The 26,637-nt window shown below is 42.4% G+C and overlaps 1 protein-coding gene across 9 annotated transcripts in view; it reads left to right on the top strand.

Moving 5' to 3' along the window:
* Cald1 (caldesmon 1) overlaps positions 1-26,637 on the top strand; it is a 186,006-nt gene that overhangs the window by 132,604 nt on the left and 26,765 nt on the right. For 7 of the 9 annotated variants that reach the window (XM_037203662.1, XM_028866136.2, XM_028866137.2 and 4 more), the window contains 4 exons: positions 12,909-13,055; positions 16,731-17,670; positions 18,952-19,035; positions 24,388-24,533. In XM_037203662.1, coding sequence (XP_037059557.1) covers positions 12,909-13,055; positions 16,731-17,670; positions 18,952-19,035; positions 24,388-24,533 — 1,317 coding nt within the window. The remainder of the gene's footprint in view (positions 1-12,908; positions 13,056-16,730; positions 17,671-18,951; positions 19,036-24,387; positions 24,534-26,637) is intronic. The other 2 variants (XM_028866139.2, XM_028866138.2) reach the window with 2 other exon arrangements.

Below are 26,637 nucleotides of genomic sequence, written 5' to 3'. Positions count from 1 at the left end.
CTGGGCTCCTAAGCTCTTAACACCTTAACGCAGAAGTGGAGGCTCCATTGGGAATCCGCTAGGGAAGAGTGAAATGAAAGTCTGTTCCGTGGGTACGCAGAGTAGGAGTGAGGCAGCGGAGGACACATCAACAAGAAAGAGAGCAGCGATTCCATTCACAAAGAACTGAAGGCCTAGCTTACTGCTCTCGAGAAGTCTGCCACAAACTACTGTTCTGAATGACCCAAGGATTTGTTGAGCTGAAGGCTCCTCTTGCTGCTGAGATTTATGGAGCTCTTAATATTGCGTAGCTGGCCCCATTTCTTTTATTTCCTCAAGAAAGCTGCAGAATGAGTTGAAACACCTGGAGTGGAGAGAGAACTAGAAAATTCTCCTCCATATACGCTGCCATCCATTTAGGCCACGTTTCCATGGGGCTGGACCCTTCAGAGGGATCCTTTCTCAAGATCTGCAGAATGTCTGGTCTGCTCTTTCTCTTACTAGAAGCCATGCTTGGGTTTGTAGCCTACACACCAGAGCTTCACTAATGCCCTTCATGCCCTGTGAGCTCTGGCCAGACTGAGCTGTTTGCTTTTCCATGTCCACATTTCCTAACTTTACAACCTTTCATCTGCGCTCTATGAATGAAGAAAGGGCCTCTTCCCCCCTACAGACACCCAGCCCTAGATCTGGCTCAAGTGCCACTTTCTCCATGAAGCCTTCTCTGACCCCACAGTTAAAACTGTATTATCCACCCATTTCAATCTCTGTGTCTGTCTCCTTTAATATTTACCACACTTGAACTTCCATTACATCTTTGCACATTTCTTGGCTCACCTACCAAATTATAATTCCATTTTAAGGCATTTGTTCCTCTTGGCTTCCTTTCTCCATGGCTTGAGCAGAACAGCTGTTCCATCAGCATCTTCTTAAGGATAGGTTTATTCTAGCCACCTGGTATAGTGCATAGGCAGTCCCAGCCAGCATCCCATGCCACAAGTCAAAACTCCACCTTGGTATCTGCCATATCCCCTGCCTCTGCCTCACATTCTAGGTGTCTACCTACCCCATCCTGCCCACGGTTCATTGCTCTGCTCACTCAACTAAACCAAACTGCCTTCCTTCAGAGTCAGGATCCAGATGGCCAGTGGTTTGGCTACAGAGAGGAATGTACACAAGATTAGAAACCCATATGCTGATGCTGCTGTTGCAAATGGTCATTTGTAATTAAACTATGTGACAGTTTAATAGTCTGTTGTCTCCATTGCTACAGCAGTGGTTGCTTTCGTGTCTAGTCACAAAACAGCATAAGCCTTCCGGGATAGTCATCTCTTGGAATATAGATCTACAAGTCCACATGAGGACTCTTCAAGATACTTTAAGTGAGCTACAAGAATTTCTCTAAGGCTCATATCGCCCTCTCAGAAGCTTAGTAGTTCTCTGGCCCTTCATCTGTCAATGCTGCTAATTTAATCATATTCACAAATATGCTGCTTGGTTTTGAATGATACCTCGTCTGTTAAAATGAGGACATTTTCACCTTGAAGGGCATCTTCAAATATGGAAACAGGTTGTCTTTGGTTTAGCTTTTACCAAGCGTAAATGAGGGTCAGCTCATCTCTATTTTGAGCAGGCCCTGTCTTAAGTAAAGTTTCCCCTGACAGGACCATAACCCACCAAGAGCAGAGAAGAATCATTGACTTCCTTTCCCAACAGCAGGGAGGCTAGACCCAGAGGTGGCTGCCAAGTCCCCTGCAAAGATACATGTCCTTTCCTTTGGGCCAAGTGTCCAGGATATGGTCCTTCATTTTCCATTTCCTGTCTCCCCTCAAGGTTTACCTTCACTTGTAAACAAACCTTTGAAATGCTAGCATGTGGAGGGTAGATGCAAGCCAGTGGATTCTAGATGAGTTCGTGTGGGAGCTCTGGAGTCAGGGAGTAGGAACCACCCCAATATGCTTTCCTGTTAGAATGACAATCACACCTTTCATTGGTGACACTAGGAACCAGGGCCCTGGTCTCATGTGCCAGTGTATCAGAACTGTCTGGTTCCTGAGGGGAGCTGAGGGACACACAGGGAATCAAGAAGGGAGGCTGTGCCACCCGAGTGGAAAGGACGACTAGGGAAGGAGGAAATGAACAGTAAATCTTTTTCCAATTAAAACCGAGAGTGGAAGCAGAAAAGCTCTGGAGGGCACTTTTCAGGGAGGGAAAGATCATAAAAGGTCTGTTATGAAAATCCATTATCCATAAATTCCCCCACATTAAGCACCGCCTGTCTGTCTGGGGAGGATGCTGACAGAGGGTCTGTGAGGACAGGGCGGCCTCCGCCTGCTGTGCACCATTTCCTCCGGGTCTGCAGTACCACTTTCCTTTGCAGGGATTCCCTTTAATTACTCACAGCCTTAGAATCTCCATTTAAGGATATCTTGTCTTCATTTTTTCCAGTTCCTTTGTTTCTTTTGTCAAATGTTTACCCATGTGATAATGGTACCATAATTGAAAGCAAAACCATATGCAATTATGGACCTGTGTATTGCATCACATGAATTCTTCAAGTCTGGGAGAATGACTGGAGTTTTTAGATCACTCTAAGACTCATCTAAGATGACTTCATGTCTTTTACACGGGAGGATGGAAATGCGTGTTTGACAAGAATTTACTTTCTGATACATCTGTGGTCAGTTGTGGATGCAGCCACGTGGGCTCATGGAACTGTGGGAATCTCCCTACAGCCTTCGTTCAACAGGTGTTAGTCAGCTGTACATCATATCTAGCCTTTTCTGCAAGAAAGAGAGAGATGATAAATATGGTATTGCTAGTCATAGGCACCTGGGTTTTAGTCATTTTCTCATGTTTGACTTTAAAAATTGTCAACACTTAGCCTTATTGTCCATGCACTATATACATTAAAGCAAGATCCTTTGATAAGTATGACAGCCAGAGAGTGTTCCCAGTCTGATTCTACCCCTCTTCCTAGTTTTACTTTAGATTGCCTTTTTTAAAAGTTAAAGAACATTAAGATCCATGTTTTCATAATTCACATGTTCATATTTATGATATTTGTATTTCTTATTCATGATGCTTATTAGAGAATCCTAGGTTGGGATGTAAGACAAGCTAATGCTTGTGAAAACACAGGTAGTAGTTGGTATTAGCTACATTTATTTTGGTTGAATGTTAAAGTGGAAAGTGAGTGTGGCTAATTTCCTTTTAATTAGCTTCTCATCCACTTAATCATTTCCCTTTCTCCTTGTAATTCATTTTGACCAAAGTTTAGCTCAAGCACCAACTAAACAGTCTTGTAGATCTTTTCCATCATCAACCCTCTCTTCCTATACCTACTGTCTTAGTTAGGGCTTTATTGCTGTGAAGAGACACCATGGCCATGGCAGCACTTATAAAGGAAAAACTTTTAATTGGGGTAGCTTACATTTCCAGAGGTTTAGTCCATTTTCATCATGGTGCGACATGGTGGCATGCAGGCAGACATGGTGCTGGAGAAGGAGCTGAGAGTCCTACATCTTGATGTACGGTTAAGAGGAAGTGGTCTAAGCTAGTTGTGGCTTGAGCATAGGAGACCTCAAAGCCCAAGCCCACAGTGACACACTTCCTCCAACAACGCCACACCTCCTAAGAGTGCCACTCCATATGAGCTTATGGGGACCAATTACATTCAAGCTACCACACCTACCTTTTTTTATTTTGTTTTTTAAAGACTTTAAGTGTGTGTGTGTGTGTGTGTGTGTGTGTGTGTGTGTGTGTGTGTGTGTACATTTGGGCAATACCTGCAGAGGCCAGAGGTGATGGATACTTCTGGTGTTCCAGGGTATTGCAAGCTACCAGAAATGGGTGCTAGGAACCGAACTTGGGTCTTCTACAAGAGCAGCTGTGCTCTTAACCATGGGGCCATCTCTCCAGTCCTCCTACTAACCCTTTGTAAACTTTACAAATTAAAAAGTGAATGTTTGTGCCTGAACAAACTTATTGTTTGGATATGGTAGGCTAGATGGGGTGGAACAAATTCATTCCTCTCCATGAGAACATGAATAGATTTCAGTTTATCTCAGGAAACTGTTATGGAATGGCCCTCCCAAATCTGAATTTAATGATACACATTCTTTCTTTTCAAAAGAAACATGGGAAAAATAACAACTCCATGATAATATAAATCCAGGTTTTTATCCATTTTATTTTCTACTGAATATCATAAGCCATATAGGTTTTTTTTTTTTTAATTAAAAAAGTGGCATTAGTTGAATAAGATCCTAGTCATTTGTCCCATCCGAAGCTAAAATCTCAAGAAAGGTTTGGAAAGCATGCTTGGGTCCCATCTATCTTTATAAACTACATGGATTCCTATAAACACCAAGGCATGATGCTGTGTGAAAGTCATCAATCATGGTTTGCATATATTATTATTATATGAAGTTTTTAACGGGCAATACTTTTAAAATGCATTATTTGGGAATGCACACCATGGTGCTAAAACTACAAAACAAAAGCAAGAGGGCAATACAAACACTGGAAAATTCAGGCAGGTGTGATTGGGAGACAAAAGAGAGAGGAATGGTATTTAAGAGACGTGCATAAGCCTCTAATTAGCCTCTGGCCATATCTGAGTTGATAGGCATGTACATGTCAGTTTGTCAGTTCTATTATTACTCTTTAAAGTGCAGTTATACTATATTCATTTGCAGGTACAGCACAATTTATGATACAAGTTTTTAATCTAAAAACTAATTTCAATCTATTAGAATATTTTATTTAAATTTTCTAGTGACTATATGCATTGATTCATAAATATTTTGAGAATCTGTTTGTCCTAGGGTAGGACCATTTTAGAATGTTCTCAAATCTGGTGCCCTTGATTTCTTTTAACCAAACCCAATCTGTTGGTCAGTTTACCCATAATGCTGATGTAATGGTGCTAAGAACCAGCCTTCTGGTTGTATATAGAGGTACATAGGTGTATATAGAGACAAGAAGATCTTGTTTTTCTTCCCACTGTCTATTGCTCTGTAGCACATAGCCTCATCATGGTCCATGGTTAGAGAAATTTGTGTAACTATGGGATACCATCTTTGTATAAAGTAAATGATGGGCTGGTGGTGACAACTGATGAGGACATACATAAGAATGTGAACGTGAAAGTTTGCAAATATTATGGAAACCCAAGTAAATATGGTTGGTATACAAACTTTAGTGACTCAAATATATTCAAGGGACATGGGATGAAAGGAAGAGATGAATTGTGATGTACTTCTCTTCCTGAATAATTAATTGTCTTCAAAGTAATCTATCTCCTTGTGTGCCTTGACACCAGTAAATATGGCTGAACAGTGATATGATAGGTCAATAAACTCTATAATGAATATATATAGCACATATTACTTTTCTAACACCACCAAAAAAAGTTCCTTTCATTCAAAGAGGCTTTTTCCCCACTCCTTTATTTTTACACACAAATCTGTTTTCTTTCCCATATTCTGACTGAAAATATTTTTATTTTCTTGGGTTTTATTTTCCCCCATTAAAGCTTTTAATTTCTTTCCTCTTAAGGATGCTAAGGAAAAACTTCAGAATTTGACTTTATATGCATTCAAACCACAATATTTTGCCAACACCACATGTAAACAAAAATATATTTAAGATCCTGGAATGTTTCAATAAACTTCTTTTAACTTCCAAAGGTGCACTAAGGCTACTGAACACATAGGACTCTTTTTCAATGGCTCAGGATATCCCCCTCTTGATCACAGCCTGACCTCAGACTCTCTGAAAGCAAATAAGCCATTTACAGTGCTGGTGAAATGTGCATGGAGAATCTGCTTGCATTTCATATTATGAAAGAAAATCCCTGGGGTTTTGGTAAAAAAAAAAATTAAAAAAAAAAAAAAAAAACGGATGTACGTGAGTCATGTTGCCTCCAAACAGTTGATGAGCATATTTTCAACCCACAGAAAGTTTTAACTCTTTAAATCAGATCCTGTCATAAGAACCTCATTAAGACAAGGACTTTGGCAGAAGCAGTAATTAATAATAATAATGGATGCCCTTCTTGGAAGTTCTGAGGCCCGGGTCTCCTTCTACTAGATGTAGCCTGCATAGAAAGTCTACAGCTGTAGGAAGCTGGAAACGGGGCAGTGGCATCTCAGTGACAAACCTGAAATCCCTTTTAAGCAGTATCACTTTCTCTCAGATGAATCACATGAAAGTGGAGGTTCAGTGAGATGCAGAAATATCAGAGCTGATCTTGGGCTCCATCAACTCTCTACCGGCCTTTCAAATCACAAATGATAGATTTCCATAAGATTTATTGTTACAGATGAGAAAAGTATTCAGTCTGTTGGCATTTTAGGTGCATTGTTTTTAAGATATGGGAACATGGCAGGAACGATTAAGAAAAACAGATTACAAATTTTGATCTGAGTGAAGTATTTATAACTGATCTCATTATAATACCTTGAGCCTCTCATTTTCTGAGGCTTTTCTCATTGAATCTGTGGATTTTAATGCTCTTAAACATGTGAGGAAATTGGCTCCCTGCCTCCAACAAAAGTGGTTACTAATTTTTCTTTTTTTTAAAAAAAATTAATACAATATGTTTTGATCATACTCTTTCCCTTCCCTCCCCTCCTCCCAGTTCTTCCCCACTTCCCTACCCATCCAACTTTATGTTCTTTCTCTCTCTGAAAGAAAGAAAGAAGGAAAGGAAGAAAGAAAGAAAGAAAGAAAGAAAGAAAGAAAGAAAGAAAGAAAGAAAGAAAGAAAGAAAAGAAGGAAGGGAGAGAGAAAGAGAGAAAAAGAAAGAAAGAAAGAAAAAAGAAGGAAGGAAAGAAAGAAGGAAGGAAAGAAAGAAGGAAGGAAAGAAAGGGATAAGGGAAAACAAAACAGACAAATTAAAAATAAGAAAATCAATTAGACAAAAAAAAATACAGAAACCGCCGGGCGTTGGTGGCGCACGCCTTTAATCCCAGCACTCGGGAGGCAGAGCCAGGCGGATCTCTGTGAGTTCGAGGCCAGCCTGGGCTACCAAGTGAGCTCCAGGAAAGGCGCAAAGCTACACAGAGAAACCCTGTCTCGAAAAACCAAAAAAAAAAAAAAAAAAAAAAAATACAGAAACCAAAACAAAAATGCACAAAAAATATGGAGTCCTTTTTGTATTGGCCAACTCCTCCTGGGCAAGGGGCCTGTCCTGGAGTGTGGTTTATGTCCCCAGTGACACTGTGTTGGAGAAAACGGATTTTCCCTTTCTCAGCAGGTATCAGTTGCAAACAGCTTCTTGGCTAGGGGTGAGGTGTGGTGTCCACTTCCCCTGGCCAGTGCTGGGATTTTGTCTGGTTTGAGCCTGTGCAGGTCTTGTGCCTGCTGTCAGTCTCCAGGAGAAACTGTAGGTATATTTCCCTGCTAACAGATCAGGGTTTGTTTTACTATTGTTGTTGTTGATACAATGCTGTTGACAGCATTTCAATGGAACTTTAATGATACCGTCCTGTAGTCTCACATTAGAAAATTAGCAAACTGGAAAAAGCAAAGAGAAGCAAGAGTTAAATTCTAAAAAAAAAACAAAACAACAACAACAACAACAAAAAACCAAAGGGAAGAGGGGTATTTAAAAAGACATATTTTCTCCTTCCTCCCTTTCCTTCCTCCCTCCCTCCCTTGTTTCTTTGTTTCCTTGGTGGTGGTGGTGGTGGTATAGTGTGGTGGTGGTGATGGTGATGTAGTGTGGTGGTGGTGGTGATGGTAGTGGTGATGGTGGTGGTGATGGTGGTGGTGGTGGTGGTGGTGATGGTGGTGGTGATGGTGGTGGTGATGGTGGTGGTGATGGTGGTGGTGGTGTAGTATGGTGGTGGTGGTATAGTGTGGTGGTGGTGGGGTTAGTGCTGCTGGGGCTGCTACTGGTGGTGGTGGTACTGGGAGTTAAACCTACAGCCTTACATATGCTAGGTTAAGCACTCTACCACTGAGCTATATCCCTAGCCATTATTCTTCAATTTTTATTTCAAGACGGCATCTGAATTGGTTGCTTGGACTGGCCTTGATTGTGTAATACCACCTCAGCCTCCCAAGTACCTGGGAGTACAATGTGTAGCACTATACCCAGACTATCCTTTAGATACTGTGATAAGAATTTCCTCCATGTTGTGCAAGTCATGAGCAAAAGTCAGTGGTGACTGTGGAAGGAGGAAACACAGGAGCAAGAAGACAGAGAGTGTGTTGCTGAAGCCAGCTCCATGGTCCCTTTCTCTCGTCTGGTGTAGATTTAGTTCTTGATGGACTGATACAAAGAAGCTGAATCCTCGATGATTTCCCTGTTCATTGTATTTGCAATGATTTTATTTGTTTGAACCTTTCAATCTGAAAAGCCCGGAATTTAACAAGGTCATATACAGAAGGTAGCAAAGTTCCGGTGTTAGAGACTCTTGGAACAGCCAGGCATTATGAAAGAGTTTTCCTGGCGTGGTTGTCTTAGTATTCTTATCAAGGCCCTGACAGCAGGGCCTTTAAGCAATGGTTCTGAGAATGAAAGAAACACCAGCCCTTTACTTTTTCATGCTATGGGCACACATGTCAAGTAGCATGTAATTATTGTGAGCTTTGGGGATTGTTTGCATTAGTTTGTAAGTATTACATTCGAGTACGTGACAGATTCCCTCCCTTTGTCCCAAATATCTGCTGAGTCATTTTGCTCTCAGCAACACTGACCTTCCACTGGAAAGGCCCATCAACTCTCCAGGTGTTTGTGACGAGAGATGAGCAGAGGCAGTTGCCAAGAAACAAAGCACAACACTCCATTGTAAACCCTCTCACAGCCAGCATGGCTCAGGAGCTCATGGACCCCCAGATGTTTTATTTAATAGAGTGTTGCTTGGTGGACTTGGGGCTTGCCAGTTTTTTAAAAGTCACAATGACATGCATTTGATTAAAACTGTATAAAATGTAGTTGAGTCCTTCTCAGTTGGTTCAGAGGACCTCAGGATCCCACAAGGCTCCCATATCATCTGGGAAAGGTGGTTGCTTGTGTGCCGTGGACACAGTGGATTGGCTAATACTGGAATCTGCTGAAATTTCATGGAAGTAAAAATGGGTTGGTATGCCTCTCTGACCATCTGGTTAGATAGGAATTTTCTCAGTCAGCAGCATTTCAAACAAGGTTAAGGCTGATGTGTGGAAAATCAGAGCTGCTAACACTCTGTCTTTAATGGAGAACAGAGTTACTGCTATTGCAGATGGAGTAAGGATCCTCGTCCTTGTCTGTCTTTTTGGACAAATTCTGTGTGATGGTGAAGTGGGCATGCCCACATATCACTGGAACTATGTTAACTTTCTGGAGGCCAGTTTATCAGTGCCTCAAAAGCCTCCAAAGAAAGTGTCTTCAACTTCAAAAACACAGAACTTCTAACTTCTGAGAAGTTTTGAAGTCCTTGTACCACTGCTTATAGGGGCATAAAGTTAGAGAAACATTTAATAACCAGCAGGAAAAATATTAGGGTATAGTATATCTACATAATTACCATCTGGTGTATGTAGATATAAAATACTGTTTTCATTGACGTAGTTTGTTAATGTGTTAAAATGTAGCCATGACTAAGTTTAATTAAAGGAACTGTTCATGAAATAATACATATAACATGGCCCTACTTTATTAAAAATGTATTATTTCCATACCCAAGAACATATGTATAGAATACATCAAATTTGCATCATGTCAGAGCTTAGTTGACATGATCCTAAGCAGTTGATTTTCACTTTTATCTTTATACATTAGGTAACAGCCTAGTTTTAAAACACAAGAGTCCATTACTTTCAGAATCAGAAGAGCAAACCAGTTGATTTTTTTTTCAATAAGAAAAAAAAAAATCCTAGCTGGGTGTTATAGCACATACCTTTAATCCCAGCACTTGGGAATCAAAAGCAGTTGGATCTGTGTTGAGTTTGAGGCCAGTCTGGTCTACAGAGTGAGTTCTAGGACAGTCAGAGTCACTATCTCTGAACCCCCAAGCTGCCCTCCCCCAAAAGAAAAGCAAAGAAGAAATAAATCAGTGGTGGAAGTATAAAAGACAGGCTAATTTTAGAAGTCATAAATTACTTGGCTGTCTGAGGGCTAGTGTAGGAGTCTCACAGTTGAGGAGTTTGTCATCCACACAGTTTTACTTATAAAGTCAGCTGATATGTTCTTTTTTGGCTGTATGTGTGTGTGTGTGTGTGTGTGTGTGTGTGTGTGTGTGTGTGTGTGTGTGTGTGCGCGCGCGCGCAGGGACATGTGTGCTCAAGTGTATATAGGTTTGTGTGTACAAGGAGACCAGATTGATGTCAAGTGTTTTCTTCAGTCACTCTCCACCTTATAAACTGAGGCAGGGTCTCTCCATTGAACTTAGAGCTCACTGATCCAGCTATTCTAGTTAGCTTGCTCTGGGCATTCCCCTGTCTTAGTATTTACATGGTGCTGAGGATTGTAACACCAGTGCTTACACTTGTGTGGCAGATGCTTACCGAGTGTACCACCTGCCTTGTCCTACCTGATACGTTCTTCATCCAGAGACTGGGCCTGTTAGGACTGAAAATAGCCTGAAACCATGACGGTGCTTCTGTTGTTGTTTTAACATGGTAAACAACTTTAATTCCTCATTTTATTAGCATCAGTAAAAGATTGTTCCCAAGCAATCTCCGGTAACTGTGTCCCAGAAGAAGGGCTATAAGCAGCGAGTGGGTTCCCCACAGATCATCAGTTTCAATAAGCAGGAAGAATTAGAAGAGACAGTGGAGATGGTACATTTGCTCAGGTCACTCGTCCAATGAGAAATACAAGAGGATGGAAGACTGGCCATGACCCGGCCATGGAAACAAAACAAGTTTATCTCCCAGCTAAACGCTGTCAGCACCTAGGAAGCTTTCAGAGTCGGTAGGAGAAAGAGAGTGGCATCTCAAATATCCTGGAAAACTCTGGCTTGAATTTGATGGCTTTGCAAGAGGGAGAGTTCTGCTTTTAGCATGGAGATGCCCTGGATGCACCTTTCACATCTCCTGCTCATCTCAAAAGAAGGCTTCAAAACAGACAGTGCTTTCATGACTGATCCTGAGATGGAGAGACCAAATAAAAAATTCCTCTTTAATTAGCTTGAGAAGCAGTTGTTAAGTACTCTTCTCTCCGCTATGTTTGGAGCGGTCTACTAAGAAATAAGCCAAGGAAATAGTAGGCCAAGAATCAGAAAGCCAAGCCACTGGGAAGGGCTCTCTCCTGCATCATACCTGAATTAGAAGGGAACATTTGTATCATGTCATGTTGTCCCTTCACACTCAACACGTCTAAAACCAAACTCATCTTTGCTCACAAGGCCGCTCCTTAGCTGAACTCTACTGACAACAAACAAGAAGATGCCACACTTTACCGCGCTCTATTGTAACAGCCATTATTTCTAATTGATTGCCACTCTTAGGGACAAGGAAGCTTAGGACAGGTTGATCAAAGGGCCACATATTCCTAAGAGATCAGTCTTAAAACCAAGTTTTCTGACTATTAATTTAGTCATACATTAATTCTACCATGTTACTCTTCCCTCCATATTTGTGGAAAATTACCAGTCAGTTTAATAGAATACATAATAGATATATAGATGGAACATATACATACTTTATTTATATTGACATTTGACACACTAGCAGATTGTAGTGAACATGAAGTCGGATTTTTCTGAAGTAACAAAAAGGAAATAAACAAACCTTCAGAAGTTTTAACATTCATAGTATTATTGAAGTAAAAAGAGGACACAGATAGAAGTACTGGATGTAAGGCCAAGCATGCCTGGTTTGTAGATCTAAAATGAACAATCTACCACCAGTCACATGTGATGGACTGTTCACATAGGGTTCTGGTGTTTGGTTTTCTTTCATTGGAAAATGAATTTATCTTTATAATTATATACAAATTAAAAGTTTGTGCCACTTAGGGACATCTCTTGCTTTGGGGTTGAGGAGATTGCTCAGGGGTTAAAGCTCCCACCGAATAAGGAGGACCGAGGTTCAGATCCTACATAAGTACAGGTGGGGTGGCCCACCTGTAATTCCAACCTGGAGCAAGTTAGCTAGCTGGCCATCAGCAGACTCCCTGCTTCAACGAACAGGTGGAAAGCAATCAAGAAACATTCCTAACATCAGCCTCAGGGCCTCCACAGACATGTGCACACATGTGTATGTGCACACATATACACATGCGAACACACATGCACACACAGCACAGCATGCAGGTGGTGGGATATAATACATGGTTTAGTGAACAAGACGTTTTCACGAAGCAAGAACGAATACATGGTTTAGTGAACAAAAGGTGGTTGACATGCTCTCACAATGCACACACTGTGAAGCCACCTACCAATGGTCAATGATACACACACCCTGGAATAACAAAATCTGACCAAAGAAGATGTTCAGTGTCCTCAGTTTTAGGGAACAACTTGGGCTTATTAGCAGCAGAGTCTGGGTTTAATAGTAATGGTAACTGGATTCTTTTCTAATCTTTGTGACAGTGCTGCCTCTAGTTCACACAATATACTGAGTCCTTTTTAATACATGTGTTGATTATTTGGGTTCAGTACTTGCTCTTTCCACCTCTAAATCTTGCATGTGATAATCAGCTCAGCATGGAAGTCCAAATATGCTAACCTACAGCCTCCAAAGGCAGCCTGCTTTGGTGTAGATGTTCTGGTTTGTTTGATCAATGTAAATTATTCCCTGAGTCATTGGCTTAGTGCTTTTCAAATACCAAAACGTTGGAAAACAAATGGGTTGGGTTTCCAAACTTGAGAATGTGGACCATACTTTTAGAACCTGGCTCATTAGTAGCCATTCAAGGCTGTCGGGCCAGGACATTAATGACAACATTTGTCAGCTGGCGTGCTCAGGAACCTGTCTTTATGATGTTGCAGAATCGCCTATCAGAGGAATGATGATGACGAGGAAGAGGCCGCCAGGGAACGGCGCCGCCGAGCCCGGCAGGAAAGGCTGCGTCAGAAGCAGGAGGAAGAGTCCTTGGGACAGGTGACAGACCAGGTGGAAGCCCATGCCCAGAACAGGTACTGTCCTCTTCTCAGTGGGGCATCTCTGCATGGGTCTTAGCCTGCCCTGTTGAATGGAGTTTGCTAGCAAATCATTGCCTTCTCAGACCAACTCAACCATGATTGTTTGGTTGGTTGGTTTTGGTTGTGTTGAGATGGGTCTGATTGGGTATCCCAAGCTGGAACTCACTGTGTAGCCCAGGTTATATGTGGTTTTGCTTTCTTTTATTTAGTGTATATTCAGAGGAGGTTGCTAATAGCTCCATTAACTTGGTCTATTTAAAAAGAAATCTTCAAGGAAAGTGTCATGGCCTCTTCGGCTCATTTCCCAGAGTGGTCTTGCAAATGCTGAAGCGCAAGACAAGTTTAACAAGAAATTTAATGTTTAGGTAGAAGGTGGCAACCTTGGTCTTTGGTGATTAGTTCGGAATTGGGGAGGAAGTGTTGTCAAGAGAATGGAGGGGCAGGTCTGATCACTGGGTTTCACTCCCTTTCTTTGAATCCCAACTTAACAAAGTGTGTTCCTTCACTGTACTAAGTACAACCATAGCTCCCTTTGAAGACTACTGCTCAGCTGCAGAAAGATGAGCGTATATGTAAAACCCCCAGTGCCCTGCATGCAGTAAGTCATGATACAGTGTGCTCTTGGCAGAGTCTCACAGAAAGGGGACAGAAGGGTCGTTCGCTGCCTTTTTTGTTTCCAAGCTAAAGAAAGGGGGCAAAAATAGTTTTCAAAATGACATTTTGAGGCCTTTCCTGAATCTGGTTATCAGTGAGTGTTCAGCAATGGTTTTAAAGGTTACAACTGATTGTTTTGTTCTGCTTGCTTCTGAAAACCTTGCTTCTGGACTGAGATAACAGTGCTGTGCAGGTCTAGCATGTAAGGCCCTGGGTTTGAGCTTCAGCCCAATAAAAAAAATCAACAGCCCATACATAGGTCTTGTTTCTACTTACATTTCATTTCTGCTTTAATTTTATTATTAGCTATTTTATGAGACTACCTAAATTTGCAGATTCTTTTGCCAAGCGTGATGGTGCACACTTATCATCCTAGCGTTCAAAAGGTCGAAGCAGGAGCAGGAAGGAGTTCATGGCCAACTTGACTTTTTAGTGAGTGCATGGCTAGCCTGGGCTACATGTATCAAAAGAACTAAAAAAAAAAAGTTGTTGTTTTTTTTAAATGAAACATATTGAGGTCTGAACATGTGATTTCTTGCAGACCTATTAATTATCTACAAGTATAAAGTCCCTTCTTGGGGCTAAACAGCTCTAACTGGCACATAACCATCTGCTGATGATTGTTACCATGATCTTTAAAAAAAAAAAAAAAAAAAAGCAAAGAAAGACTCAGTAGAATCTGTTGATTTCTTAACAGTATTTTTGTCAGGATAGCACTTTGGAATTTGTGGTACCTTTTTAAAGCATCAGAACTCAGTTGATCCAAGCATCCTGTACATAGACCTTTTCCCTTGAACTCCCAGTTCTTTGTATTTCTGTGGACATGTCATCCATATGTGACTAATTCACAGAGACAGTGTCCCGCAGCAACAGCAGAGGCCAAAAGGCTTAAAATCTAGGATTTCCTTGGCCATATTTTGTTGTTAAATATGAAATGTATTTTTCCAAAACCAAGTGAACTTGAACATCAGAAGAGCCAAGTTTGGTATGAACCATGAAATTTGATGGAGTTTCTAAACATTGCAAGACATACGCTTCCAGCTCTGGTCACAGTTCTGGTCTCACATGACTGGTAATTCCAGCCAGGAGTAGCCAACGCCCTTGGTCTGGGCAGTGTCCAGCACTGGAAGAGTGAGGAGATGATAGACATGCTACAGTTTGGATTTTACATTTCTTTTCTTTTTAAGTAAACATTGGATTTAGCTAGTCTTTACCAATTGGAAAGAAGGAGAAAAAGTTCTTTATTCTTGGAAACCTAGACAAAGAAGTTAGATCAGCTCGATTAGTTAGGGTAATGTTGCTATAGCAATTTCAGTATTTTAACACAGTGTACTAATGCATTGTGTAAATTCTTGTTTACTAGATCAGGTGCTTTCCACCTTACTTTTATTTTAATACTTTCATTTTTTTATTATTATTTGTTTGAGAACAGGTGTTGTAGAATATTATTTTAAGGTGTGTTACTTTTTTTTGTGTTGCATTTGTTTAACTCTGTGAAGCTGTGTTACTGTGCCTGTCTAAAACACCTGATGGTCTAATAAAGAGCTGAACGGTCAATAGTGAGGCAGGAGAGAGAAATAGGTGGGGCTGGTAAGCAGAGAGGATAAACAGAAGGAGAAATCTGGGAGGAAAAGAGAAAGTAGCCAGAGAAGGAGGAGGACTCCAGGGGCCAGCCACCCAGCTACACAGCAAGCCACTGAGTAAGAGTAAGATTTACAGAAGTGAGAGAATGGGAAAAGACAAAGGCAAAAGGTAGATGGGATAATTTAAGTTAAGGAAAGCTGGCAAGCAACAAGCCAAGCCAAGGTCGGGCATTTATAAGTAAGAATAAGCCTCTGTGTGTGATTTATATGGGAGCTAGATGGCAGGCCCCCCAAAAGAGCAAAAACAAACAACAACAGGATCTCACTGTGTATCCCTCGCTGTCCTGGAACTTACTATGTAAACCAGGTAGGCCTCAAACTCACAGTGATACATCTGCCTCTGTCTTCCAAATGCTGGGATTAAAGGTGTGCACCATCACACCTGGATGTCCACTTTTTTTTGAAGACAGGGTCTTTCACCCAACCTGGAGTTCACTGATTCAGCTAGACTGGCTGGTCAGTGAGTCCTGGGATCCATCTGTCTTTCTTTCCCCCATGACTCTGTTACCCCATAAGGATCCAGAGCCTGCTGAACACCAAGGGAGCTGGCAAGCAAAGAGAATATATACTTGTTCAATTGCTTTGGTCTGCACACATCATTTATGTTCACATTTCATTGGTCACCTGGTCCTGTTTAAGTACAAAGAAGGGCAGAGGGTAGAAAATACCGTCCTTGACTGGCAATCATTACCCTATGAATTGTGGGGGACATTTAGATGTCTCCAAAGTGAAGACTGCTGGCATAAATGTCGAATCTCCACACTGTACATACTCCTCCTCCTCTAAATACCTCAGGTCCCACCAATCCAGATCAGGAATGCCTAGGTGGCGTGAATATGAAACCATGATGCTCACAGAATTCACTCATTATTCTGATTTGAGCCTTGTCATACTTGGGATCCACAGTGACCCAGATTCTGAAATCACAGTTTAAGCACAAATAGTTTGTAAGGTAATCCAAGGAAAAATTGTAGGGCTGTAGGTAAGTGAGATAGGGCGGGCAAGGCAACTAAGTGAAGGTTGCTTTTTGGCATAAGTGGCCACTGTGGTTATCTGGAACATAACTCTGGTAAAAGCCATGACTGTAGAATTATCCTTCAAAACAGAGAAAGATCGAAGTGTTTATATGATGACACTCCTTAGCTTTTGTTGGATGACATTAATACTCAAAGCTCCTACAGCAGGTTGAGGAGACACAGTGACCTGAGAAAGACTTGGTTAGGTGCAGTTGGAAGCCAGACAAGCAGGCATAGAGTGGTAACATCTAGGGGCATGTGAGCTGGATACTGCTAGCTCTGCTCTGGTTATGGGTGACTCTAGATGACTGGTTAACCAACAAGCTGTCTTTGGTGTTGTTCCTTCTGTCATCCAGTGTCCCTGATGAAGAGTCTAAGCCAGCCACCACGAACACTCAGGTAGAAGGTGATGAGGAGGCTGCCTTACTGGAGCGCCTGGCTAGGCGAGAAGAGAGACGTCAAAAACGCCTCCAGGAAGCCCTCGAGCGTCAGAAGGAGTTTGATCCAACTATCACAGATGCCAGTCTGTCCGTCCCAAGCAGAAGAATGCAAAATGACATGGCAGAAAATGAAACAGCAGAGAAGGAAGGAAAAAGAGAGAGTCGCCCAGGACGGTATGAGGTGGAGGAAACAGAAGTCGTCACCAAGTCCTACCAGAAGAACAGCTATCAGGATGCTGAAGACAAAAAGAAAGAAGAACAGGAGGAGGAGGAAGAGAAGCTGAAGGGAGGGAGCCTTGGCGAAAATCAGGTAGAGGAGACGGTAGAAGAGAAAACACCAGAACCCCAAGAGGAAGCCGTGGTAATGGTACTGGAAAATGGGCAAGTCAGTGCAGAAGAGTCCAAAACAGAGGGGGAGGGGGAACAGGACCCAGAGGAGATAGCCCGTCGGCAAAGGATGGAGGAGGAAGAAAGAGAGAGAGCCGAGGCAGAGAGGCTGAGGTTGGAAGCGGAAGAAAGAGAAAGAGCCCAGGCTGAGCAGGATAGGAAGCTAGCAGAGGAAAGGGCAAGAATTGAAGCTGAGCAAAAGGCTGCTGCGGAAGAAAGGGAAAGGAGGGAGGCAGAGGAGCGGGCAAGGGCTGAGGAGGAGCAGAGAAGAGCGGCTGAGGAGCAGCAGAGGGCCAGGGCGGCGGAGGAGGAGAAGGCTAGGATAGAAGAGCAGAGGCGACAAAAGCAGCTGGAGGAGCAAGAAACCAAGGACAAGGGGGAGAAGGGAGTGGAGAAAGCAGAAAGGAAAGGAGTGAACGAAAGGAAAGCCCAAGAAGACAGACTCCAGACAGCTGTCCTAAAGAAGCAGGTACAGTAAGCACTGTGCACCTACTGTGTGATGCCTGGGCACCTACTGTGTGATGCCTGGGTCTCAGGAGCCATGCAATGCACACCAAACTGGGGGCTGAGGCCTCGTGCACATCACCTCACGTGCTTGATCATTTGGCAAGCTGTTCATTTTTTTTTTCAGGCCATAGCAATACCCAAGCCTGAAGCAATCCAACTATGGCTAAGTATGCAATTAGCCAAATTCATAGGACAACCATTTATTAATGAGAAATTAATTGCTCTGTGCTTGGGTGTTATGGCTATATTAAAAAAATGAATTAACCCAAAGATGATGAATGTGGTAGGGCTGTGTTGGCTTGTCTCTGCGTCTGCATCTGAACCCCCTCTTTCTGATGTCTTTCCTGGGTGTACATGAGGCAAGAGGCCTATACTTCTCACCTCACTCTGGCATTTGATAGTAATTTTTTTTTTAAATTATAAAATTAGGGGTGGGAGTTAATAAAGAATTAAGTCCCGACATTTAATATTAGCAAGACAAAAATATCCTTTGAAGTCAGCTGGCATAAAGGAGGGAAAGGAGACTGTTGGAACCTCTTCCCCGCCCCCCCAAAAAAAAAACCTTCAAAAGCCTGACTTGCCGTCATGTAGACCCGGGTTTAATGTAGACTTGCAGGAAGTCATTCAGCGGGGGTAGTGCTAGATAACAACTGATGGACAGTTAGGAACATGCAGTTTGCTCCTGTTTGCCATGAGGGTAGCCCAAGTTCATGTGGCTCCAGGAGGGATAGGAATAGTCTTTGGGTCGGGAAATGTAAAATATAAAAGTTTGGGGAGTCTTTTTTTCTTCTCTATCTGCAAGACTGCATTAAAAACCCCTTCTAAGAGCTATGAAAGAAAACAGAAATGCTTGCACGTTCACCTTTGCAGAGTGAACCCTCCATCACTGCATTGTGCTGATGTGTTTTTCACCCCTGCTTCTCTGCCAAGGGCTCATGCACATGGTTGTAATTGAGAAGGTCACGGGCAGGCTGTACACACACCCGGAACACAGTGCCATGTCAGATTTCAGTGAGCACAATGGGAGGCGCAGGAGAAAATAAAATAAGGTGGGGTGGGACATACCACACATGCTGATAGGACCACTAGCACCAGGTACCACTGGCACCAAGGGGTCTGAGTATGGCATTAAGACAGCCACAGAGACATCACAGTCCACGCGGAGTGATCCGAGCACCCTCTCACTCTTGCAAGCTAGCAAGGGCTTCTATTCACCTGAGTGACCTTCACCATTCTTGACAAGGAAAAGGAGGAAGAAAAGGGAGCTAGAGGACAAGCTCAAAGACAAAAATCCCAAGACGACAAGCCTGCCTTCAAAAAGGAAGAGGTAAATGCTGTCAGTAATCAGACCGAAAGCCACACCCAGAGCAGCATCCCGGGGCTAATTGTAACCCCTCTCCCGTGGTTTTCAGTCAACAGCTCATGGGTCATGGAATGAAGTGATAGTGTAGAGTGTCTCATAACTAATTAATCCGGCTGGAGACGTGGCCCAGTGAGTAAAGTGCTGGTCATTCAAGCAAGAGTACTTGAGTTGGATCCCAGCATGCACATAAACAAAACAAAAAAACTGGGCATGGTGTAGGGGGGTGCTGTAATTCCAGTTTTGGGTGGCAAAGACAGGATCACTAGGGGACCCTAGGGACTCACTGGCAGCCATGCTAGCCAGCTAGTGAGCTCCAGCTTCAGCAGGGGACCTTGTCTCAAAAATTAAGGTAGAGAGCCATAGACAACACCCAGAATCAACTTGTGCCATGCACACCCCCAAAATCAACCTGTGCCTTGAATATACCCCAAATCAACCTATACCTTGCACACACCCCAAATCAACCTGTGCCTTGCACACACCCCAAATCAACCTGTGTCTTGCACACACACAAACACACACACACACACTTGAACACACACATTCATACACACTCATACTCCACATACATGCACACATGTGCACACACATTCCTACACACTCAAACACCACACACGTGTATACTTGATAATCACTAGTTCAAAAGAAAGAAAGAAAAAGACATGGAATTGAAAGCATCTGTGGGCAGGTAGACAGTAGTATAGCATTCTCGTACAAATTGTCTTTCTTAGTGTGTCATAGTCAAGCACGCAGACAGCCTTGCTCCCCAGTCTTTCCAGCTTCCGGCCTCTGCAGTGTGACTTTCGTTTCCATGAGCCCCTCTCTGCTTGCATTTCAATCGTGAAACATTTCCAGCTGGCTTTGATTAATGCTCTAACTTTTTCAAGAAAATGCACCCTCCCCCAACCTAAATCGCAGTAGACAATTGACAAGCTGAAGGTGATAAACGATTTTCAAAAGAAAAGTTTGGCCAGATACCCTGCATTGTATTCGTGAGGCACACATACAGGGGAGCAGACGCCAGGGTGTTGGTAGGTAAGTAAACGAGGCTTCTGCACACCGAGTGCCACGGCACTCCAGCAGATGGGGCCGTGCAGAAAGCCCGTCTTATTCTATCCATCCGACCATGCTAGCCTCAGATGACACTACAAATCGCCATGCTCTCCAGTAAGTTCCAGGAGTTTGGATATGGAAAACAGAACCACCAGAGGTAGAAATGCCTGAGTTATGTTGCCCAAGAGACTGATGAAGTGATCTGTAGCCATTGGATACTGGCCCAAATGGATTCTTGCTACATTTCTCTGTTAGAGCATCCATTAAGAAAATCCAGAACTGCAAAGAGAATTCCATGTGTAGAAAATAGATGGCCGTACTAGTCACAGGAGGGTGGTTTTCTTCAGTGGCTTCGTAAAATTCACATAGGAAGGAAGAGCCTATCACTCATACAGCATGTTATACTTAAAGACTTTTGCTCCTCTCTGCTTCCATTAGAACTGGTGGTTTGAACATGAGCTCTGGCTAGCTAAAGGAGGGGAAGAGTGTAAATGCTGATGACCCAGAAACTGACTTTAGCTCTACCAGGCAGCTAAGGAGACAGCTGAACACACCGGAACATCTTGCTACAGGGGAAGAGGGTGTGAAATTCGCAACTCTGGTGAAATGTGGGGAAGGGCAGGCTGTAGTAAACACCCTCTGGTGGTGTGAAAGTTAATTCATTTCGCCAAGATAGTGATTTTACTTTTAATGCCCAAAGCATCCCATGCCTGTGTATGGTGTCTGAGTCAGAAGAGGCTCATCCTCAGTCATCCATCTGCCTCTTTTCAGATAAGGCAAAGTCCATGGTATCAGTCCAACACTCCAGGGGATGGCTAGTTTCAGACCTGCCATTATCCCTTTCCGGGTTTGCCTCACAGCACATTCCCCCTCTCATAACTTCTGACTTCATTTTTACACCAGTCTAGATAATCTCCTCCAACCAGGCTTTTCAGAAGATCAATTTTAATATTGTATAGATAAACTACTGTCTATGGATAGAGCTTCCCCTTCCCAACTAGCTGGACTGGTGTGTTATATAGGCAACTTTAAATCATTTTTTGCAAGATTCACATTTTAAATAACCCCTTCCTTCTTTTTCTTTTCTTTTCTTTTCTTTTCTTTTCTTTTCTTTTCTTTTCTTCTCTCTCTCTCTCTCTCTCTCTCTCTCTCTCTCTCTCTCTCTCTCTTTCTTTCTTTCTTTTTTTTTTTGTCACATAAAAGCAAACAGAAACCTTCCCTGGCAGGAATCCACACAGCATAAGCAGGATAGTTCAACCACAAGTAAACACAAACATTCCACTGACCTTCCAGGGGAAACATTTCCCAAAGTCCCTCCAGTGCTTTAAAACACAAACAAACCAACCCCTGTCTTCCTCCACTGCAGTTGAACTCTGTGGCGGCCCTGGAGTGCAGATGCTCTCCAACCTTGAACATTAACTTTTCTGTCTCTCCTCCTCAATTATAAACTGTCTCTTTTTAGTTCTTTACTCAGTATCTATTTGGTTTTTCCCTCGGCCTTTAAAAGAAAAAAAAAAAAAAAGTTTCTAGCAGAGAGTTTTGTTGAACCTGATATTCCTATCACCCAGGCCCATGCGTCCTGAACCTTAGTGCGCAGATGCACCCTGCAATTTGGTTAAAGATGATTCAACTACTCCAAGCCAGGGTCTAAGCTCTCTGCTGAAGGTTTGAGTTGTCTGGGAACCAGATTCAGGAGCAGAGTCAGGAGAACATCCATAGTGTGGAACAGGAAGCCGGATGAGGATTTAGGGTCTGAAGCTAACAAAAAATGTGCTAAATGTGGTCGGCAAGCCTGTAATTGATACCCAGTTCTTGCTCCTCTGGAACTTTATCATGCAGGGGAGCATGACAGAGACTCCCAGCTCAGGAAGGTCCACCTGTTCCCTTGGTCTTTGGGGTTGTGTCTAGCTTAAGGCCATGCCTTGTAAATACCTACACCCCTACATGCTCATGTTTTCTCCCACCAAGTAGCCCAGCTGTATGGAGTCTCATCCAAAAAATGTCTGGAGGCGGTCTTAGAAGCACACCCATGTTACCTGTGAATGAAGCATGTTTACTCTTTCAGCATTCATGACCACCGAGTAACCCTTTAGCGGAAATCTTTTTCTGTGGTAACACTGCAACCTAAAAAATCTAGTTCTTTTCCTAGGGGTTCACAAGGCTGTGGGCTTGCCATGACCTTGCCAAAGAATCTAATCCATTGTATTCTTTAAACTAAAAATTGAAGATCCTGCAGAGCTGTTTTATTCATTTCTCAAGAGAAAATAATTCTCAGTCAAACTCAAGCTGTCATTATTAGATTAAGATTTTTTCTAAGAAAGTTTCCCACTGAGAACACGAGTAGGCCACCCACCATAACCCTTCCCAACAGAGGCATAGCCTGGAGAAACAGGGGTGGGAGGCTGCTCTTCTGATAGACATCTATTCTTTTACAAATCTATTTGAAGTATTTTTTTTTGTGAGGAAATCTGGTAATACTTTAAAGTATTTTGGACTGCAAAATAGAAGAAATGAGTTAAGAGAAATTTATCTATGTTGTTGCCCCCATAAGCCATAAGATTTGACTCAGAATTTATCACATGAGTACCCTGGAAATAGCACCCTTCACTTCTGTGTGTGTATTCCCAGATATTAACCAGGATGTGAACTCTAGCGCATGGTTTCTGGGGCTCTATTCAATAGTGACAGGCCAAAATGAAACTATACTGTCTCTTCCTAACTATTCAATGAACACTGATGTGTTCTAGGAGGCAGGGACAGCCGCCAAGCAGCCATGATCACACTGGTATACAGGCCCTGAGCTTCCTGCTCTTTGCTCATACCCCAATCAGGGGCCAAGAGGGCAATGACAGGGTGGGATTTGGAAAGGGATCATTTCATCCAGCTATGTCTTGATGAGCTTCCCAGAGAAACTGGGTGGCAAACAGCTCTAGACTCTAACACTCTCCTTAGCTACAGACAAATCTCCCAGAGAGGACATAGCAGCAACATTACAGGTTCCCTCTTTAGCATTACTAAGGGACACCCAGATATACCCCACCTTAGAGGAAAATCAAAATTTTAACTAGAGCAATGTCAGTGAATAGTCCACCCAGAGTGATTTAGTACCGTTTAAGGAAGATTATTAGGCAAAGGACTATAAAAGGTAACCTGTAACACCACGTTCTACCTTGTAAAACATGCCTTTTAGGGGTAAATATTCAGAGGGTGTCAAGAATCACTGGAAAGCAGTTAGTGGTCAGGTAAAGGGAGAGAGTTCTCGGCAGTCAGGAATCCCTACGTTCTTATGGTCTACCTTTCTCTTCCAAGTGTTTCTGCAGAGCACTAGTTCTTTGCAACTGTCTTGAAAAGAACAATGGAGACCACTTTCTCCTGTTCACATTTTAAGAATGGATGAGATAGTAATGTGAACTCTTTGTCCACCTCAGAAGCCACTTTGAAATAATCTGTTCCATCTACCATGAGGACTTCACAACACAACCCCCACAAAAATGCTAAAGCTCCCAATCGCACTCCACATATCCTTCCCCTCTGTGTTACATAAAAATACTAAAGCTCCCAATTGCTCCGCATATCCTTCCCTTCTGTTACACCACAATCACAAACCCACGTCTGGAGGTCTAAATCTTTCCTCCAGTGGAAATCAACATGCACCCTGGGACTGTTTACATGGCTTCAGTCATGCATGGTTCTAAGTCCTTCCCCTAAAGGTAGGTTATGTGTTCCCTCTTTGTGTCCCCTCAATCATTTGACTGAAATACCTGGATCATAGGCCCCAGAATTGGCAGATCTGTGTCGCCTGCTGGCTTTTCCCTTATTTCCTCCTTATTGGGCCCTTATCAAAGATACTCCCTTTAGCCAAGAAGAAACTTGGCCAAGCTACACGGCCACTCTTCCATCCAAACCACACCTGAAATTACTTTTCTTAGTGAGAACTGCAAGCAACTACTCTTGGGTGGAATTCCTAGAACTTGATAGTTTCCAAAACTAACAACAATACTGCTTCCCCAAATAAAAACCCCAGTGAGATCAGCGATAGCTCTTGACTTCCTAAAATTAAGGTTCAGGTTTTGGCTCACAGGCCAAAGAAACATGGCTTCCTCTCTAATAATGTTCTTAATTTCCTTTCTATATCATGTTCTGGATGGTTGCTCTGCGTCAAGTCCAAAGACTTCTTTAAAAGTTGGGGTGTTGGTAATAACCTGCCCAAACCTAGTAAGATGTTTATAGTTATTTATCTTCCTGATATGTATCCTTGGTTAGATCAAAGATGAGAAGATTAAAAAGGACAAAGAACCCAAAGAAGAAGTCAAGAGCTTCTTGGATAGAAAGAAAGGATTTACTGAAGTGAAGGCGCAGAATGGAGAATTCATGACTCACAAACTTAAACAAACCGAGAACGCTTTCAGGTAAGTTGTGACTATTTAACAGTCGCTGTCTCCCCATATGTGGGAGGTAGACTGGGTCTCTTTGTCCTGCGCCTCCAGACAGAAAGGATCTGACCAGGCAACATTCTTCCCATTGTCTTAAAGATACATAGTCAGCAAATCCTCTCCCTGTCACTAACAGACCAGCAATCATTGCTCAACCATAGCTTAATCCTCTTCTAGTTCTTCTTTTTTCAATAGCAAGGCATATAATGCTTAGTCTCCATGTTTTGACAATATGCTCATATTGTATCAGTGTATTAAGAAATATGACTGAGATTAATACCAGTGGTTCATGCTTTAGGTGGTCCAGACAACTTTCTACAAATCTTTCTCGGTACCATTTTTAAGATTTCATTATTGTAAAGGTTGTAAATAAGTATTTTGTGAAGCTCAGATTATTCTGTGGTCCAAAAACTTGGGGCACATTAGGTTAAACCAAATCACAGCCCTTTACCATAGGACTTTAAGAGCCTTCTATGTAAATTTGCCTTCATTTTCCCATTTTAGAAACACACACACACACACACACACACACACACACACACACACACGAGAACAATCTATGTATATGAGATATATATATATGAGAGAGGAGAGAGAGAGAAATAGGTTACTACAATGTAATTTGTTTTTGTCAGTGTCTGCTAGGAGTTGATACTCATACAAGCAGAGAATGATACACTCCATATACTCACACAGTGAGGAATACAGTAAGAGTCTCTAGCTAAATGCTTATTTACCAGCTGAGCTAAAAAGCAAGCTGTGTTCTTCATGGGCAAAAGCCTGGTATCTGATTTTCCTTAAACCCAAAAAAGCCAAAGACAAGACAGAACTTTCTGGAAGGTATTCCCATATACCACTCTGGTGCTACAAGCCTATCAGCATGTTTAGGCAGAGGCAGTGTAGCCAAGGTCTTACTCCCGTTTTGGTGAAAGTTGACTTGACTCTTCATTTTTAAGGTTAGAATTTTTTTTTAAAATTCAGCCACCAGTAACATTTATCCCAGACATTCCTCTATGTTTACAATAGTTAAGATACACACACACACACACACACACACACACACACACACACACACACGGGATCGTACACTATGCATATGAGTGAATGCAATCAGAAAGGTGTATTTTAAATGGGTCTGGTACCATGAAGGACAGTGCTACAGAACCAGCTTTCTGTGCCAGTCAATCTAAGTTTGCACTTAGTGATGTGAGCGCATGCTCTGCAAGATGACTGTTGAACCAGAGCCTCACGACCAACCTGCACTTTGATTACACAAAATAAAGACTGAGCGACACCTAGTGGAACCCAGAGAAGATTCCATAGGCCAGCGTCTTCTCAGGCACACCACAAGATCCGAGAGAATAAACCGGTTTCTAAAAATGCAAAGACCTTCCTGAGAGAGGAGTCAGAAGCTTGTGACTCTGTAACACTGAAAGAGCAATGTAAGGCTGTAAGAAACCCTTTAACCTTGTTTGAGTTCAAGATGAGAGTTCATCTTTAACCATCAAGAACCTGTTATACTTTATTATCTCAGCCCGCAGTAACAAATTTGATATCATTACCCCCCCCCCCCAAACACACATGTTTATAGCTAAAACAAGTTGTTTCAAAACATGGCGCTGTCTTTACCTCTACACAATGCACTTCGATACACTCTTTCACTTTTTAAAATGTTGAGACCAATTTACTAAATTGATTTTATTTTTTTAACCTGAAGCCTGAAAACTTTGTCCTAGAGGAAACAGTATGTTCTGAACTACCTCTGTGTTCAAAAGCATAAGGTATATAAAATAAGATCAGTAAGCCAGGCAGCCGTGGTGCATGCCTTTAATCCCAGCACTGGAGAGGCAGAGCCAGGTGGGTCTCTGTGAGTTCAGGGCCAGCCTGGTCTACAGGACAGGCACCAAAACTATACAGAGAAACCCTGTCTCGAAAAGCCAAAAAAAAAAAAAAAAAAAAAAAAAAAAGAAAGAAAGAAATAAGTTCAGTATTGTGCACTGCATATCCTCAGTCACTCCTTGTTTCCTTCATTCTCCTACTCCATAGCTGGAAGCATTGTGCCATCCATTACACAGAATAA

Source organism: Peromyscus leucopus, chromosome 3 (assembly GCF_004664715.2).
Source record: "Peromyscus leucopus breed LL Stock chromosome 3, UCI_PerLeu_2.1, whole genome shotgun sequence".
Classification (NCBI taxonomy): Eukaryota; Metazoa; Chordata; class Mammalia; order Rodentia; family Cricetidae; genus Peromyscus; species Peromyscus leucopus.
Note: the sequence above shows the minus strand (reverse complement) of the source record. Positions and strands in the feature narration are given on the sequence as shown.